Source organism: Myzus persicae, unplaced genomic scaffold (genome assembly GCF_001856785.1).
Source record: "Myzus persicae strain clone G006 unplaced genomic scaffold, MPER_G0061.0, whole genome shotgun sequence".
NCBI classification, from domain to species: Eukaryota; Metazoa; Arthropoda; class Insecta; order Hemiptera; family Aphididae; genus Myzus; species Myzus persicae.
In genome coordinates, this window is record NW_019103784.1 from 867,920 (window position 1) to 882,027 (window position 14,108).

General features: G+C 27.8%; 1 protein-coding gene across 3 annotated transcripts in view; it reads right to left on the reverse strand.

Annotated features, from left to right (window-relative positions):
* LOC111035275 (adenylosuccinate lyase) overlaps positions 1-14,108 on the reverse strand; it is a 33,487-nt gene that overhangs the window by 17,121 nt on the left and 2,258 nt on the right. The window contains exons 1-4 of one of the 3 annotated variants that reach the window (XM_022316818.1): positions 10,715-10,925; positions 5,417-5,660; positions 5,252-5,346; positions 5,094-5,181 (exon numbers count right to left, since the gene is read on the reverse strand). In XM_022316818.1, the coding sequence (XP_022172510.1) occupies positions 5,094-5,181; positions 5,252-5,346; positions 5,417-5,660; positions 10,715-10,884 (597 nt within the window). In that variant the 5' untranslated portion in view covers positions 10,885-10,925. Of the gene's footprint in view, positions 1-2,094; positions 2,409-5,093; positions 5,182-5,251; positions 5,347-5,416; positions 5,661-10,714; positions 10,926-14,108 lie in introns of those variants that run through there. The other 2 variants (XM_022316819.1, XM_022316820.1) reach the window with 2 other exon arrangements.

Sequence of the window (14,108 nt, forward strand, 5' to 3'; positions counted from 1 at the left end):
ATATAAAACTATACATAAATTTATAATGTCTTAATTGTGACTTTGATAATTGTAATTATAAATTAAGGACTGATTTTTGAATATATTAATCCTTTTAATTATTTAAATAAAGATAAAAATGAATGTTTTATGTAAAACCTAGAGGAACATTTAAGTTAAAAGGTAAGTTCCCTTAGTAAAGTGGAATCATTTGTTGGAATGTTCTATAGATTAATGGTTTTTACAAATATTTTATATGTTAAGAATTTCTGTAAAATGTATTCAATGATTGTTAAAAATTATATTATTTTATATTTTTGCACTGTATTTCAATTTTCTAAAATCAATCTATGGTATATAAAATAAATTATTTTTCAAAATGTCATTAATATGTGCCTCAAGATATCACAGACAAATTATATTTTATTATCTAAATACTAATGGAATATTTATGTAACACATTTTAGCTTATAACATCATTATGTTTTTTAATCATATCTTAGAGTTGTAGGTATGTATTATGATATTGACATTATTTAAAACCAATTTCAGAAAAGGATAACGGATTGTCAACAAGAATGTGGGACATTTTTAATGTAATTTAAGTACCTATATCTATCACATTCTTGGTGGTTGACACTGATAATCTTTCCATATATCATCCATGTTAAAAGGTTGATTAATACAACCTGAAGAGTACTGTTCTAATGTATTGATGTTTTGACCAGTGACAGGAGACGTTTATTCATTATCCATAGTAAAAAATGACGAGTTCATGTTTTCGGATATGGGATGTAACTTTTGGCCTAAAGATTCTGAAAGGGAATATGATGATTTGAAGTACCTTGAACTGTTAATCTTGCTCATTGTGTTTGGTATTACTTGTGATTGTTTTTGGAATTTAGAATTCATCATATAGTTTGTACTCTGTTTAGAAGTAGATAAATAATTTACATTTGATGAAAAAGGTTTTTTAAATCTATGGATTTTTGTTGGTAAAGTACATCCAAAATCTTTTAAACTGTTGTCATTAGTCCAAACAGTACGTAATGGTAATCTGGGTAAGCTATTTTCTAATTCATTCATATTACAATTTTCTACAACAGAATTTGGTTTATTAAGCTTTTTTACTTATTGCTTCTGTGAAAATTGTAGACCAACAAACTTTTGATCATTCACATTAAATCTAGATGGATGAACAGGAGTTTCCATATGTGTAACTGGTGCAAAATTGTTATATTCCTTTTCATTATTTGTATGTTGTGTCAAGTTAACATTTTCTTTTCTGGGACAATGGTTTATGTGATCTGGTTTAAAAGGTTTGAACAACATGCTTTTGGAAGAAGTTGGTGGCAATACATTAATACGCTGATTACTGTTGTTAGGAATAATGGGAACAAATCGCACTCGATTACCTTGTGGGTTTATTGAAATATTCTTCTTTAAATCTTCCCACCTTTCCTTCAATTGAAAATTTAAAAACGAGAAATTTTTTAATACCAAGTAGGTACATCTAGGTTAACAATAATATATGCGTCATACTCTTTCGTTTTCTACCATGCTACAGCTACACTAGTAAAATTATCATGTAAAAATATTAATTTCTACCCACATAAATAACTACATAGTTGAACAATAAAACATTTTGCTTATACAGGTCAAATTTACCTAACCTAACTTAACAGTCAAAGCAGTCAAAGTAGATACAAAAAAAAACATACACATTGCAAAATCAATACATTCATTACTACACTCAGAATCTAAAATAGGAAAATATTTTAATTCTCAATTATGGTTCTCTACATATTATGCTAATAGCAAAAATTACCACTATATTGTCTGTCTTATGGTAGGTGCATACCTACTTATGAGGTAAGATTTACATTTTAATATAACAAATACCTGTAAAACCTACACAATAAATCATGTAGATATCATAAAGGCAAATAGAAATTCCTAAGTGGCAAATTTAATTAAATTGTATACCTAAAAAAAAGAAGAATACCTACAAATAGGTATAAGTACCTATTTACCAATGATATTATAATTCATAATTTTGAACATATTGTTTGTAGCCAGAATGTTCTGATACTGTAGATAAAATATTAAATTTACCTGTTCAGCTTGGGCTAGTAAAGTCCAAAGATTTCTCCATGTAGTAAATTTTTTTCTGTCACTAAAATTGAATTTCATTTCAGTTGATGCATATCTTGTCGAAAGAGGAGACACGTAGGTATCATATACAGAGTTAGACATGGTTCAAGTTAGAATAATCTAAATTCAACTTATAAGCTTAAATCGATGTAATAGCACAATGAGGGTTATTCAAAAATTGAAACAATATTGAAAAATGATACGTAAAAAGAAAACAAGAAAATGCAAATTGTCGAATTGTCTAAAACGTGCTTACTTAATGAATGCTGATAAGAGTTATCTATTTTCAATAACTATTTCTTATCATAATTTTTTATTAGCCTTTAAAAATATTAAAAATCTTATTTAAGAAATCATTGTATCAAAGGACAGATACATCAAGTTCAAGTACTGAAGCACTTCCTAATTTGTAAATAGTATTATTGAGTGCTGAGTGTATTAAATAAAGAATTTCCACTTTTCCAGTTTCTATTAGAAACTCTAAATTAAAATCAAGTACAATTATTTAACTTGAAAACTTCTGATTATGAATTATGATTGAATTATTCTAATAGTAATTAATCATAGTGATTGCATAAGTTAGAGACAATTACCTATTTAATGTTTTATGATAACGCCGAGCAATGCAATTAAATAATAGATATAAACTCAATTTTTATACTGTTGAACTTATTAAAAAAAATACAGTCTTATACACAACAAAAGTACACGTCATGTTTGTCGATTTAATGATAAAATTGTGTTTACAAACCTATTTCTTTTTTATAGTAATTGTCATTATGAACATACTATTATACACTATTTTTTTTTATCGTAGGATAACTAAACTCTTCTACCAATAATGAAAAATTAAATAAGAATATAAACTAAGTTCAGTATTAAAAAAAAAAATCTCCTTTACAAGATACATAAATTCAAGAGGATTGGTGGAGTTTCTATCATCTAAATCCTAAAACCATTTCTAAAGACTGTCTTACATCTGACACAAAATGTATTCACTATAGAAACTGAATAAATTTAAACTAAAGTATTGACATCTGAGTAGATGAAAAGAAAATTTTTAAATCAAATTTTGAAGATAAGTGGAATTTATTTTAATTTTAAACTAAAAATTGTTCATTGAACCATACATAGATGTGTATATCCCGCAAAAACTGTAATGTTAAACAATATTTCACAGTTACACTAAACAATTATAATTTCAAGTTTAGGATGCTGCTACTGGCAAAAATTTATTTGACATTTTAGGTATCTTTTTAAAATTTTCAATAGCTTTAATAGATAACTTAGAGGATTGATTAATATCATAGGTTGACCCTAAATAAGTTTAAGAAGCATTGCTGAAACTGTTTACTATTCTTTCACTAGATGAGGAACTTAAAAACAGAAAGTGATAAATCCTGTATAAATTTACAAATGTAATAGAATTTTAAAAAACCCAACCTTAGGTAATAGGTATAAATTCTATTCATAGTTCTATACATAGGTCAGGTAGCCTACTAAACCTACCTATTAATTTAATTATACCTATATTTTGGTGTAATTAAAATGTTTTACTTATTTACATTATAGTCGGCAGTCACAGCACAAAACTTAAAAGGAGAAAAAATAGTGCTCCCAACTCTTACTTGAAAAATAAGATAGGGTATTCAGGTCCACATCCTTCAGGTCTGATTTTGATTAAACTCTTATGTATAAGAAAAATGTTTAAGGATGTCAGAGCACTGTTTGTTTTCTCTCTCTGGCTAAGCACACATAGACAAAACGTATCTAAGCAGAATCATATTTTTTTATGTTAGGTATAAAATAACTTTAGAGTAAAATCATCCATCACAAAATTGATAAGGAATAATATTTTTAAGGGACTGACTTATCGATTTGTATTTATATAGTCTAAAAACAATTTGAAGATCATTTAAATTTACAATTTTTTATTTTATTTTTGTAAGTCAAATAATAATAAAATATAAAACCAATATGTCATACCCTCAAAAATATTATCCTCCACAATTTTTGTAACAGGTGATTTTACTCTAAGATTGCTCAAAAATCGTAAAAAACGATTTTAGGTAAAGCGTTTTATCTTGAGTGTTAGAAAGAAAACAAATATTGCTCTGACATCATCTTAAGTACTTATATAAAAGAAAAAGAAAACCCACTAACAGCAAAATTATTTTGTTTAAATGAATTATGATGATTGATAATAGCTCTTATGTAATAAACTAGTAAATAACAATAATTTTAAATGTTTGTTGATAACTCAATTAAAATATACCCACATTTAAAAACTTATCCCAAGCAATAAAATCAGAAATTTTAAGTTAGTTGTTATATAGTTAGCAATTTTAGTAAATGAAAATGCAATAAATTTTAATTCAAGGAATTTTTAAGTCAAATTGAAATGTTTTTATTTAAGTATGTCAATTAAGTTGATAATTGAAAACATTTAATTCAATTTCTAAATCTTTCATTTTTAAATTTTATTTAAAATGTACATAAACCGTAGGGCATAAAAATTATTCAATGATTTACTGAGTACACTTTAAAAATATTTTTGATATACTAATATAGGTAACCTATTTAAACATAAGCATACCTAGGTAGACAAATAAATTATATAGGTACCTAATATATATTGTTCAAATACTTCAAATGGTTGTATAATGTTATTTATATACAAATAAAAATGATTTAAAATTGGTTACATACTACTCTGGTTAGTGATTATAGTAGTAGTTCTAATAAGGTAACTAACTAATAGTTAGTTCTTTCAATTATATATCAATAGTTGTAATAACTTTTTTATTTTATATCAGTGTATATATTTGCGAATAAAGTAGGTAGGTGTAGTAAAATAAATATCTATTTATTCAAGCAACTTTCTATTTATGTTAATTCAAGCATGTATTAAACTAATATATAACTATTAATTCTTGATTGATTATTAATTGATTACTTACCCAATTTTCTGTATCGTTAAAATAGTACATTTTAGCTCCATACAAATTAAACGTATCTTTGAGTTTTTTTTTAAAAATTTGTGCTGCTCTAAATGTAATTAAAAAAAACACATGTTAATTACATTTAAATTCTCTAAAATGTATTTACCATACTTTACTTTAATGATTTAAAAGATATGAACAACTTCGTATCATCTTCACATTCAAACTTTAGCAACAGTGATGGATGATTGATCACAAAATAATTAATTTCCTGAAATATAAATTTAAAATATTAGTTTGAAAATAGTAGGTATATCCATATAACGATATAAAACTCCTACAGTTCTGATGTAGTATTTATTGTTATTTCCTCTTGATAGTCCATAAATCATCATAATTGTATTACGTAGGCTCTTTTGTACAATCAGCGGCTTATTAGTATCACTTTCTGTCAAAAATGTTCCGTTGTACGTGTCGATAGCAATTTCAACTGCAGCTAAACTTCTATACATTATATAACCAAAACCTTTATTTAAGCCTCCACTGCCTTTCAGTAGTCGTACACTGTAAATTGAACCACACTTTCTGAAATATAAAAGAAGTTGATAAATATTTTAAAGTTTAAATAAGTTTTTAATTAACATTGTGTTGACTAACATTATTGTTATAGCAGCTCAATATAAATAATTTATGCCAGGGGACACTTTCAAATATTAGTTACTACTTATACTATATAATGATTTTAAGTTAGGTAGGTACCTACTACCTACTCATATAATACCTATGTTAAGTGTCCGAGGTTTTGTTTATAGATAGGTACTTAATATAGGTACACAGTACATATATTAGTGGGAAAATAGCAATTTGAAAAGGGGGGAGGGGTGTTTGACCCTGGATACAACACAGTACAAACTGATTTAATACATTGTTAAAATGTTAGATACCTATTTACTTATAAGGGATTTGACTTTTTTTTATAACCTATAGGTACTCCCAGACCACAATATAGGCCTAGGTACAAATACACTTTTTAATCATTTGAATCTTCCTAAGTGGCTATATTGTATTCTATATTGCACATTTGTACATAGTATAGGCATAGGCGTATCTAGACCTGAAGGTTAGGGGGGGCTTCAACCCAAGCATCTTTATAATTAGTAAAAATACCCACCCAACTGACATGTTACATTAATTGTGAATAATGTAAACATTAAATTATTAAAATATATTATTTTAGCAACAAATTCAAGTTTTTAATTTTCTTGTAATATAAGTGAAAGGAAGTTAAATAATTGATATGGGTAACATAGGTAATAATAATGCACTAGTAATTACAGTTTAAGCATCTATTCAGAATTTGCATTTTTTTAAAAAATTATTTTTATTTAGAACATTTAATAAATCTCTTTCAAATTTTCAATAGCCATGATAGATAACTTAGAGGATTGATCAGTATCATAAGTCGACCCTAAATAAGTTTAACGCATTGCTGAAACTGTTTACTGTTTTTTCACTAGATGCGGAACTTGTTGTAGCAGTAAGTGATAAGTCATAAATGTAGCGTTTTGTATAAATTTTGAAAAAACAGATTTTTGATCAGTATAGCCTTTTTTAATTAACCCGATGACTGTAAAATGATAATCAATTGATTACCTATCTAACGAACATTTCTGATTTTTATTCGGTTTCATTTATTTTATATTTATTAAAGCCTGAAAATATAAGAAAACAAAATTTAACTAATATATTATTTTAATAATATACTGACGTTGACCAGAATACGAACTATCAGACACAACCGTTGTACTTAGGAAGATCAAAGGACGATGATAAATGATAATATAATAAAATAATATAAAATTCGATTCTGTTTTTAGCAAAAGAGTCTAATGCCGACTGGCGCAGCGATCGTTGTCTAGTCATCGTTACCTACTTACCGTTTATTCATTAATGTTACAAAACTAAAATCGTGAGTCTATTCTTCTGGGTGAAGACTATTTTTGTGTTTACTTTATCGACAATTACACAGGTCACAAACTCACCAGTCATCACATTATACAAATGATAATCTATAGTTTAAATAAAAGAATAAAACGATATTTTAAATTAAAATGTATTATGTAGCTTTACTGTTGGTGTGGGAGTATAGGAATTATGAAAGGGAGCTTAGCCCCCACAAGTCCCTCCATCCTGGTTACTCTTATAGGCCCATAATAGGCATATACATGAATATAGGTTTTGAAATCCTAAAATCTAAGAAACCATTGATAGGCTTATTACTTATTAAGTTTTAAATAACAAATAAATTAGGAATTGGATATTCGATAATTGAGATTATACTGTCAATTTTACTTACCAATAACACTTATAATAGGTAAGTACACTATAATAAATTCATATGAACTATTTACATTGAACAAGTTAATCGTTACTATAATATTACCTGTGTTTTTGTGGACACTGTCAGACTTAGATAACTGTTGGGCTTAGGATTTAAATTATCAACCAGGCATATTACTATAGTCTTAAAAGTTAACATAGATACGTCTTTATAGATATTATATTTATCTAACTAAAAAAAAAGAAGAACAAAGTACCTAGATATTTAGATTATCAATAGATATATAGACATAAAGAAATAAAAAAAAATAAATAAAAAAAAAAAATAAAAAAAAAAAAAATAAATAAAAACAAAATAAAAAAAAAATAGAAAAATAGACTAAAAATAAAAAAAAAACAAAAAAAAAAAATAAAAAAAAAATAAAAAAAAAAAATTGAAAGAAAAAAAGAAAAGAAAAACAAAATAAAAAAAACAAAATAAAAAAAACATAAAATATAACTAACTAAAAAAAGGACCCTCGAACTGCGATAGAAAAATGGTTTTCATCGAGGAGACTAGGAAATTGGAAGGCGTGGTGAACGCGTAGAACGGAAAGCACCCTACGTAGGTATAATATCACGGAATAAAAGTAATACCAAATACCATAAACCTTAAATACTAAAAAAGTAAAAAGTGATATATCTACGGCAGTGACCGCGATATAAATTTGACGACCACGGTACATATCGCGGACAGCGGACCTGGTATATTTTCAAGAGGTCGGAAACCGCGGTATTCTTCGTCGTCGCATTCGGGTATAAGGAAAACGCAACCGTCTCTGGCCTCTTTCTTCGAGTCCGTCGTGCCGTTTGATACTCGATCACACCGCCGTTAATACTTTTTGCGTTGTAGTGTACCTCGGGCGCTTATTAATAGATAAAATTATATCGCAGAACAACACAATTCCAGCGGAACGAACATTGAACGGTAGCCCACCATTGTCGGTTCGACGAAACGCGACTTCCGTTTCACTAATCAAGGTAAGACGATGTGAGGTTATACGATAGTTATTACGATCTTGTGAGCGAATGTTAATTCGATTTTAAAGACCTGCAAACTCTCCCGGGTCTACTTCAGAACTACCTGAAAAGTATTTGTGAACTCTCTAGTCTCCCGGGTCTATTTTAGTACTAATTTTAAAGCATAGGTATAAACACGAATACACAATGACATTTTCAAACTCATGGTTTTCAAAAAAAAAATAATTTAATCTAATGCATTACTAATAGTAAAATAAATGACGTTAAAAGCAGTTATATCATAGCATATTATACTTAGTAATAAAGGCTGACAAACCGTTTTTCGTATACAATGATTTTATATACCAATTTGAATTAAAATTTAACACATCCACTACAGTAACTGACGATACCTATAGGTACTAAGTGGTATTCACTTTTCTTCCTATTTTTCTTTAGTAATATTATTATTTTTTATACTACTTAAGAAGTGTCCTGTGGGATGTGGTGATATAAACTTCTGTTTTCAAATGAGTATTCCTCCTCTCCTTTTTAATGTAAATTATGAAGGAGAAAATTGTTTTGAAAAGGTTGATGTACCTTCATAGTTTAAAATATTAACGATTAGTTTCTCAGTTATTAAAATGTTTATTCTAAGTAAATAGTTCTTAAAAATAGTTTTACAAAAATATAAAATAAATGTTATGTTGGATATTATAGTATTTAGTATTTACTATACTTGGATCACTTTTATAAATTATTAATGACTGTAGATTAATATAAATCCCTACAATTTTTAAATCACTATAACCCCAATATTTTACAAACCTATTATCATGAATCTATTATCCCTACTACCCAAAGCTAAATAACTTAAACACTACGAGTAAAAATTATGATACCTCAAAATGTTCAGAAAAACTATTTGCTAAATAATTTAAAGTTTAAAAGAGATTCTCATTTGAAAAATAGAAGTTTGCATTTCCACAAAATACAATTTAAGTAGGTGGTATACTAAACAAATTAAAAATTTGAAAATATGGTATTTAAGTACATATTACAATTATTCTAAAAATCAGATTTTGAATAACTGCATTATAGAAGAAATAAGGGGTGAGCATCATGCTCGGTGAATAACCCTGTATTAATAATGTAAACATACAAAATTTAAAAAAATTAAAGTATTATTTATAAATTATAGATTGGCAGTAAATGATAAAAAATATATTCATTGATAGTTAGTTAATTAGTGAACCAGAAAAATATTTAAGTACTAACGGAATTCATTATAAGTTATAACATAAAGTTGGATTTTTCGTTGATACAACTGCGCAGGCACTTAATAAGTTTTACATTTTCATAAAAATGTCACCTAATTTTTCATTTTTGTTTTAAATTTATTTTTATTTATCAAATACCATTAGGTAACGACGCGTATTGTTGTAATAAATAATAAATAGTTCTACATCATACACCAATACACCATTATACTACATACATATTGGTAAAATATAGTTGCCTGGGTTAAACTATATAAAATATATTTTTAAGTGGATACTGGAAAGCATTGGTATTATATTCATCTTTAAGTCTCTGCAAAAGTTAAGATAAATGATCGTAAATGGCATTACAATACACAATTAAATACAATTTTCGGATGAAAAAAAAATGAAATTTGTCATTTGGTCATATTAGGTAACAATGAAGATACCTATATTACTTTAATAGTTGTATTATTACTTTAATTGTCTATTAAAAGAATATTGCTGCGCGGTTCTGCATCATTAAAATTTGCTAAGTGAGAAAAAATAGGAGAATTCATCAATAATTTCATCGATAATCTCATTGCCCAAACGCCTAATATAAACACAAAAGCGATATTAAATGGTGCTGTACATCAGCTGATGTATGAGGTCATCATATGCTCAACGGTGCTATCTCCTTGGAATTAAATCATACGAGAACGGGACTGGTGTAGGACTATTAAATTCGTATCGTAAAATATACGAGGTCTAACAGACTGCAATTTATTATTCCTGCAAATTGTTATTTTTTTATTTTTGCAAAGAAAAATCATTACACTTTATTAAATACTGATCAATCGCTGAAGAATGAAATGCAAATCGTGTTTTTCGGTCCCGCGGGGGAGTGGAGGTCCCTGAATCGAAACTATTACGAGGCCCAGGCGTGTTGAACAGCGATGATTTCAACTACTCGCAAACTCAACTACTTCAAATACAAGTATGATTTACGCCATTAACCTTCTCTATACTACAACATCCCTCTAGTCCGGTGCTTACTTGGCAAAGTTGACGAACTTCTCAATGGTGTAGTGCTGCGGCAGGTTTCCCACGTACACTTCGCGATCGTTGTCGGGTTCTGGGTCATCACGTTGGTTGGTCGGCTTGTACACTATCTGTGAGTTGATGGTCATTATAGCGTAGTCCATGTCCACCAGCAAGTCGGCCATAACAATGTTACGATTTTTATTGAAATTTAAAGTCTGATGGGATGGTCGAAAGAGAATGAGCAGTTATTGTCTACGTTCAGAGCCCCAAAAAAAAAAAAACGGGTGTCGGGTTGTGCGTAAGCGGAGAACTTGCAACCAAATGAAGACATCGGCAAATGCGAATCCCTTGGACGATCATCGGACGAGCGCAGACACGGGAAGGGGTCGACCTTGACAGTCGCGATCGTCGTCGTGATGTCTGCAACGTCTGTCTGTATCGTCGCCCGGGGCGGTGCGGGGGGACCAGACGGTTCTATCACGACGCAAAATTGTCCGGACAGTGATACGTTTTTATTTTTACATTTATTATTATTTATTATTATTGACGTTATCGTAGCGGAATCTTCAGCTGTCCATCGTGTTTACTGCCGTACTATATTATACTACTGCTATAATAATAATAATAATACTACGTAATCAACAATATCGTACTATTACAATAATATTATGTGTAAAATGTATAAATATATTGTATTATTATGTATATTATCATTATTACTGTTGTTGTTTAGACTATCTAGGTATATAATATAATGTATAATAATTTATAACATTATTATTTTTATAATTTATGAACACGGTAAAATATGCATATTTTCAGTTTTGGTATAATCCAAATGACCAAATCAAAACACACATATGACTGCAGACGGAGTCATTTACCAGATTTTTTTTTCGAGAGTGGATGGGGCAGTTAGAAGATACTTTACATTACTTATCTCAAAATTAAAAAAAGCTTAAATTTAGACATTTTTGAAGAAAAAAATATGCTTGAATGTTCTCATCTTGTTTTATTTGGATTTATTATAAGTTGTTTTATTATATTAGGACCTATATGTTTATATATATATAATTCTACTGTGCGTGTGTCTATGTCACTGAACTCCTCCTAAACGGCTGGACCGATTTGAATACATTTTTTTTGTATGCGTTTGGGTGACGCTTTGGATGGTTTAGATTCACATTCACAATTGAACCCGGTAGGTCCGACCCGGGGAGTTGCTTAAACAGGGATTTTAAGATTCACGAAAGAAATATTTGTTTTTATACGGTTGTTATTGGTTATAGGAAAAATATAAATAAATTTAGCAGAAATTGGTATTTTTTTTGTCTATTGGTTGCCTGCAGTGGCTAATCGGGCAGATCAGGTATTGAATTTTCGCATATTGCCTATACCAAGGTGGCTGAGTTGCACTTATAGCCGCTCATCGGCGTGTCCGCAATCAAAATAAAAATTAAACATATTATTTATATAAAGTACTCATCAAGCTGGGCCCGCAATCCTCAGAATGTAGGCATAATAATATACTGCTCTCATTATCACCATCGAGTCTCATATAGAGTTGGCATTTTTAACGGGCAAAGAAGTGCACGGGATCAGCTAGTATTTATATAAATTTATATAGAGTAAGTATAATACTATAATAGTATTAATTTTACTATTGACTAGGTACCATTTTGTTAATCTGAAGTATGTTAAACATTTTACATTAGGTAATAAATTAATACATTTAAAGGTGTTATTATACAAATAAACTTCTACAAACAATAATACAACATTTTTGTATTAAGTAATAGTTATTTTATGAGTTAAAATTATAGGTACATAAATATTCAAGTAATTTCTGAATAGTTTTATTTATTCACAAAGGCATATCATGTAAAATACTCAGGTAAATATAAACAAAATTGAGTATTAGTCTATACTAGAGAGCCTTAATTTATGTTGTTGAAATATTGAATACGTAATGCTAAATCAATAACCGACAGAATTAATCATTGGTATACAATTTAGTTCACGAAGTAAAAAGTTTAATTTAGGAAGGTAGATAACGTCATGTTGTATAATATATTATTATACATGAAAAATATAATATTTTTATTTTTATCAGGTATTTAAATAATTTTGTAACTTTTGTAATTATAAACTATTTATAGTATGTTATGCTGTTATGCATATTGTATAACAATAGTCAATAGAATATAATTTTTTTTTCATTTATTATATTTTTAAAATGTGTCAACATATTACATGTTATTACAAGTTCAATAATATAATTATTATAGTTTATACTTGTGAACACCTTTAATTAAGGCACACAAGGTATCCAGAAATTTAACAAAATAAAAAAATAAATTTTAAATTTAGATCTATTTGAGTATTTTCTATGGTAATGAACTAATAACTAATAACTATACATACATTTTTTGTACAACAAATTTTTTGTACAATATAAACCTATGCTCTGTTTCTTATTTGGGTTATATAAAACTATGCACCCTGTTTAAAAATTGACTGTAACTTATAAATGTATAAATTACAACTGATTCACTAACTTAGTTCATTATAATGTATTTATGTATTGGTAGATTATTATTTATTTTCATAAAATATAATTTAAAAATGTATTTCTAACTGTAAATTGATAGAACTATACAATTGTTTTGTTAACCATTTAAATATTAATTAGGGTATACCTATGGTTACTTATTTGTATTAATAATGTGATTGTTGATTTAAGATTTGTTGGCGTGACTTATGGATGTCCCTTAAAATTCACTTAAAAACCCTTGAACTGTTTAATGTAATAAAGACGACTAGACTCTAAAATGTATTGTCACGTTTATGTAGAAAGGACAGACAAATTCTGGCAAAAGGTCAAACAACATAGTCTCTATAATCAATACGAAATCTTCTAATAATCTGGGCTGTTGGCAATTGTTGTGGTTATTTCTGTTATTATATTTTTTTATTAAGTTTGGTTTTTAGCAAATTCCGATAAATAACCAATATTGATTAAAATGATATATATTTAACTGTTTAGTTTATTCTATCGACTGTACAAGAATCAATTCAATATGTCTCTAGCATGGAATAAAAATATACCAAAGTAGGTACCTAGTTGAAATAATTTATTTTAAGAATTACTCAAAAATGTAATTAATTTTAAAGTCATACTTCTTAAGAAATTATTTATGTGTCAAAATTCAGGAGCATCTAAAGTATTCTTAAGAGGAGCAGTTATAGGATGATTGTCTATTGCTTGTATAGAATATTGAACATTCGACGCAGTAGTGCATAATCGTAGTAAGGACTCATCAATCATCATATTATGTTTATATATTACCTATATATTAATTTAAACCTAGAAATAATTAAACTTATGCATTTTCATTAATTTAAC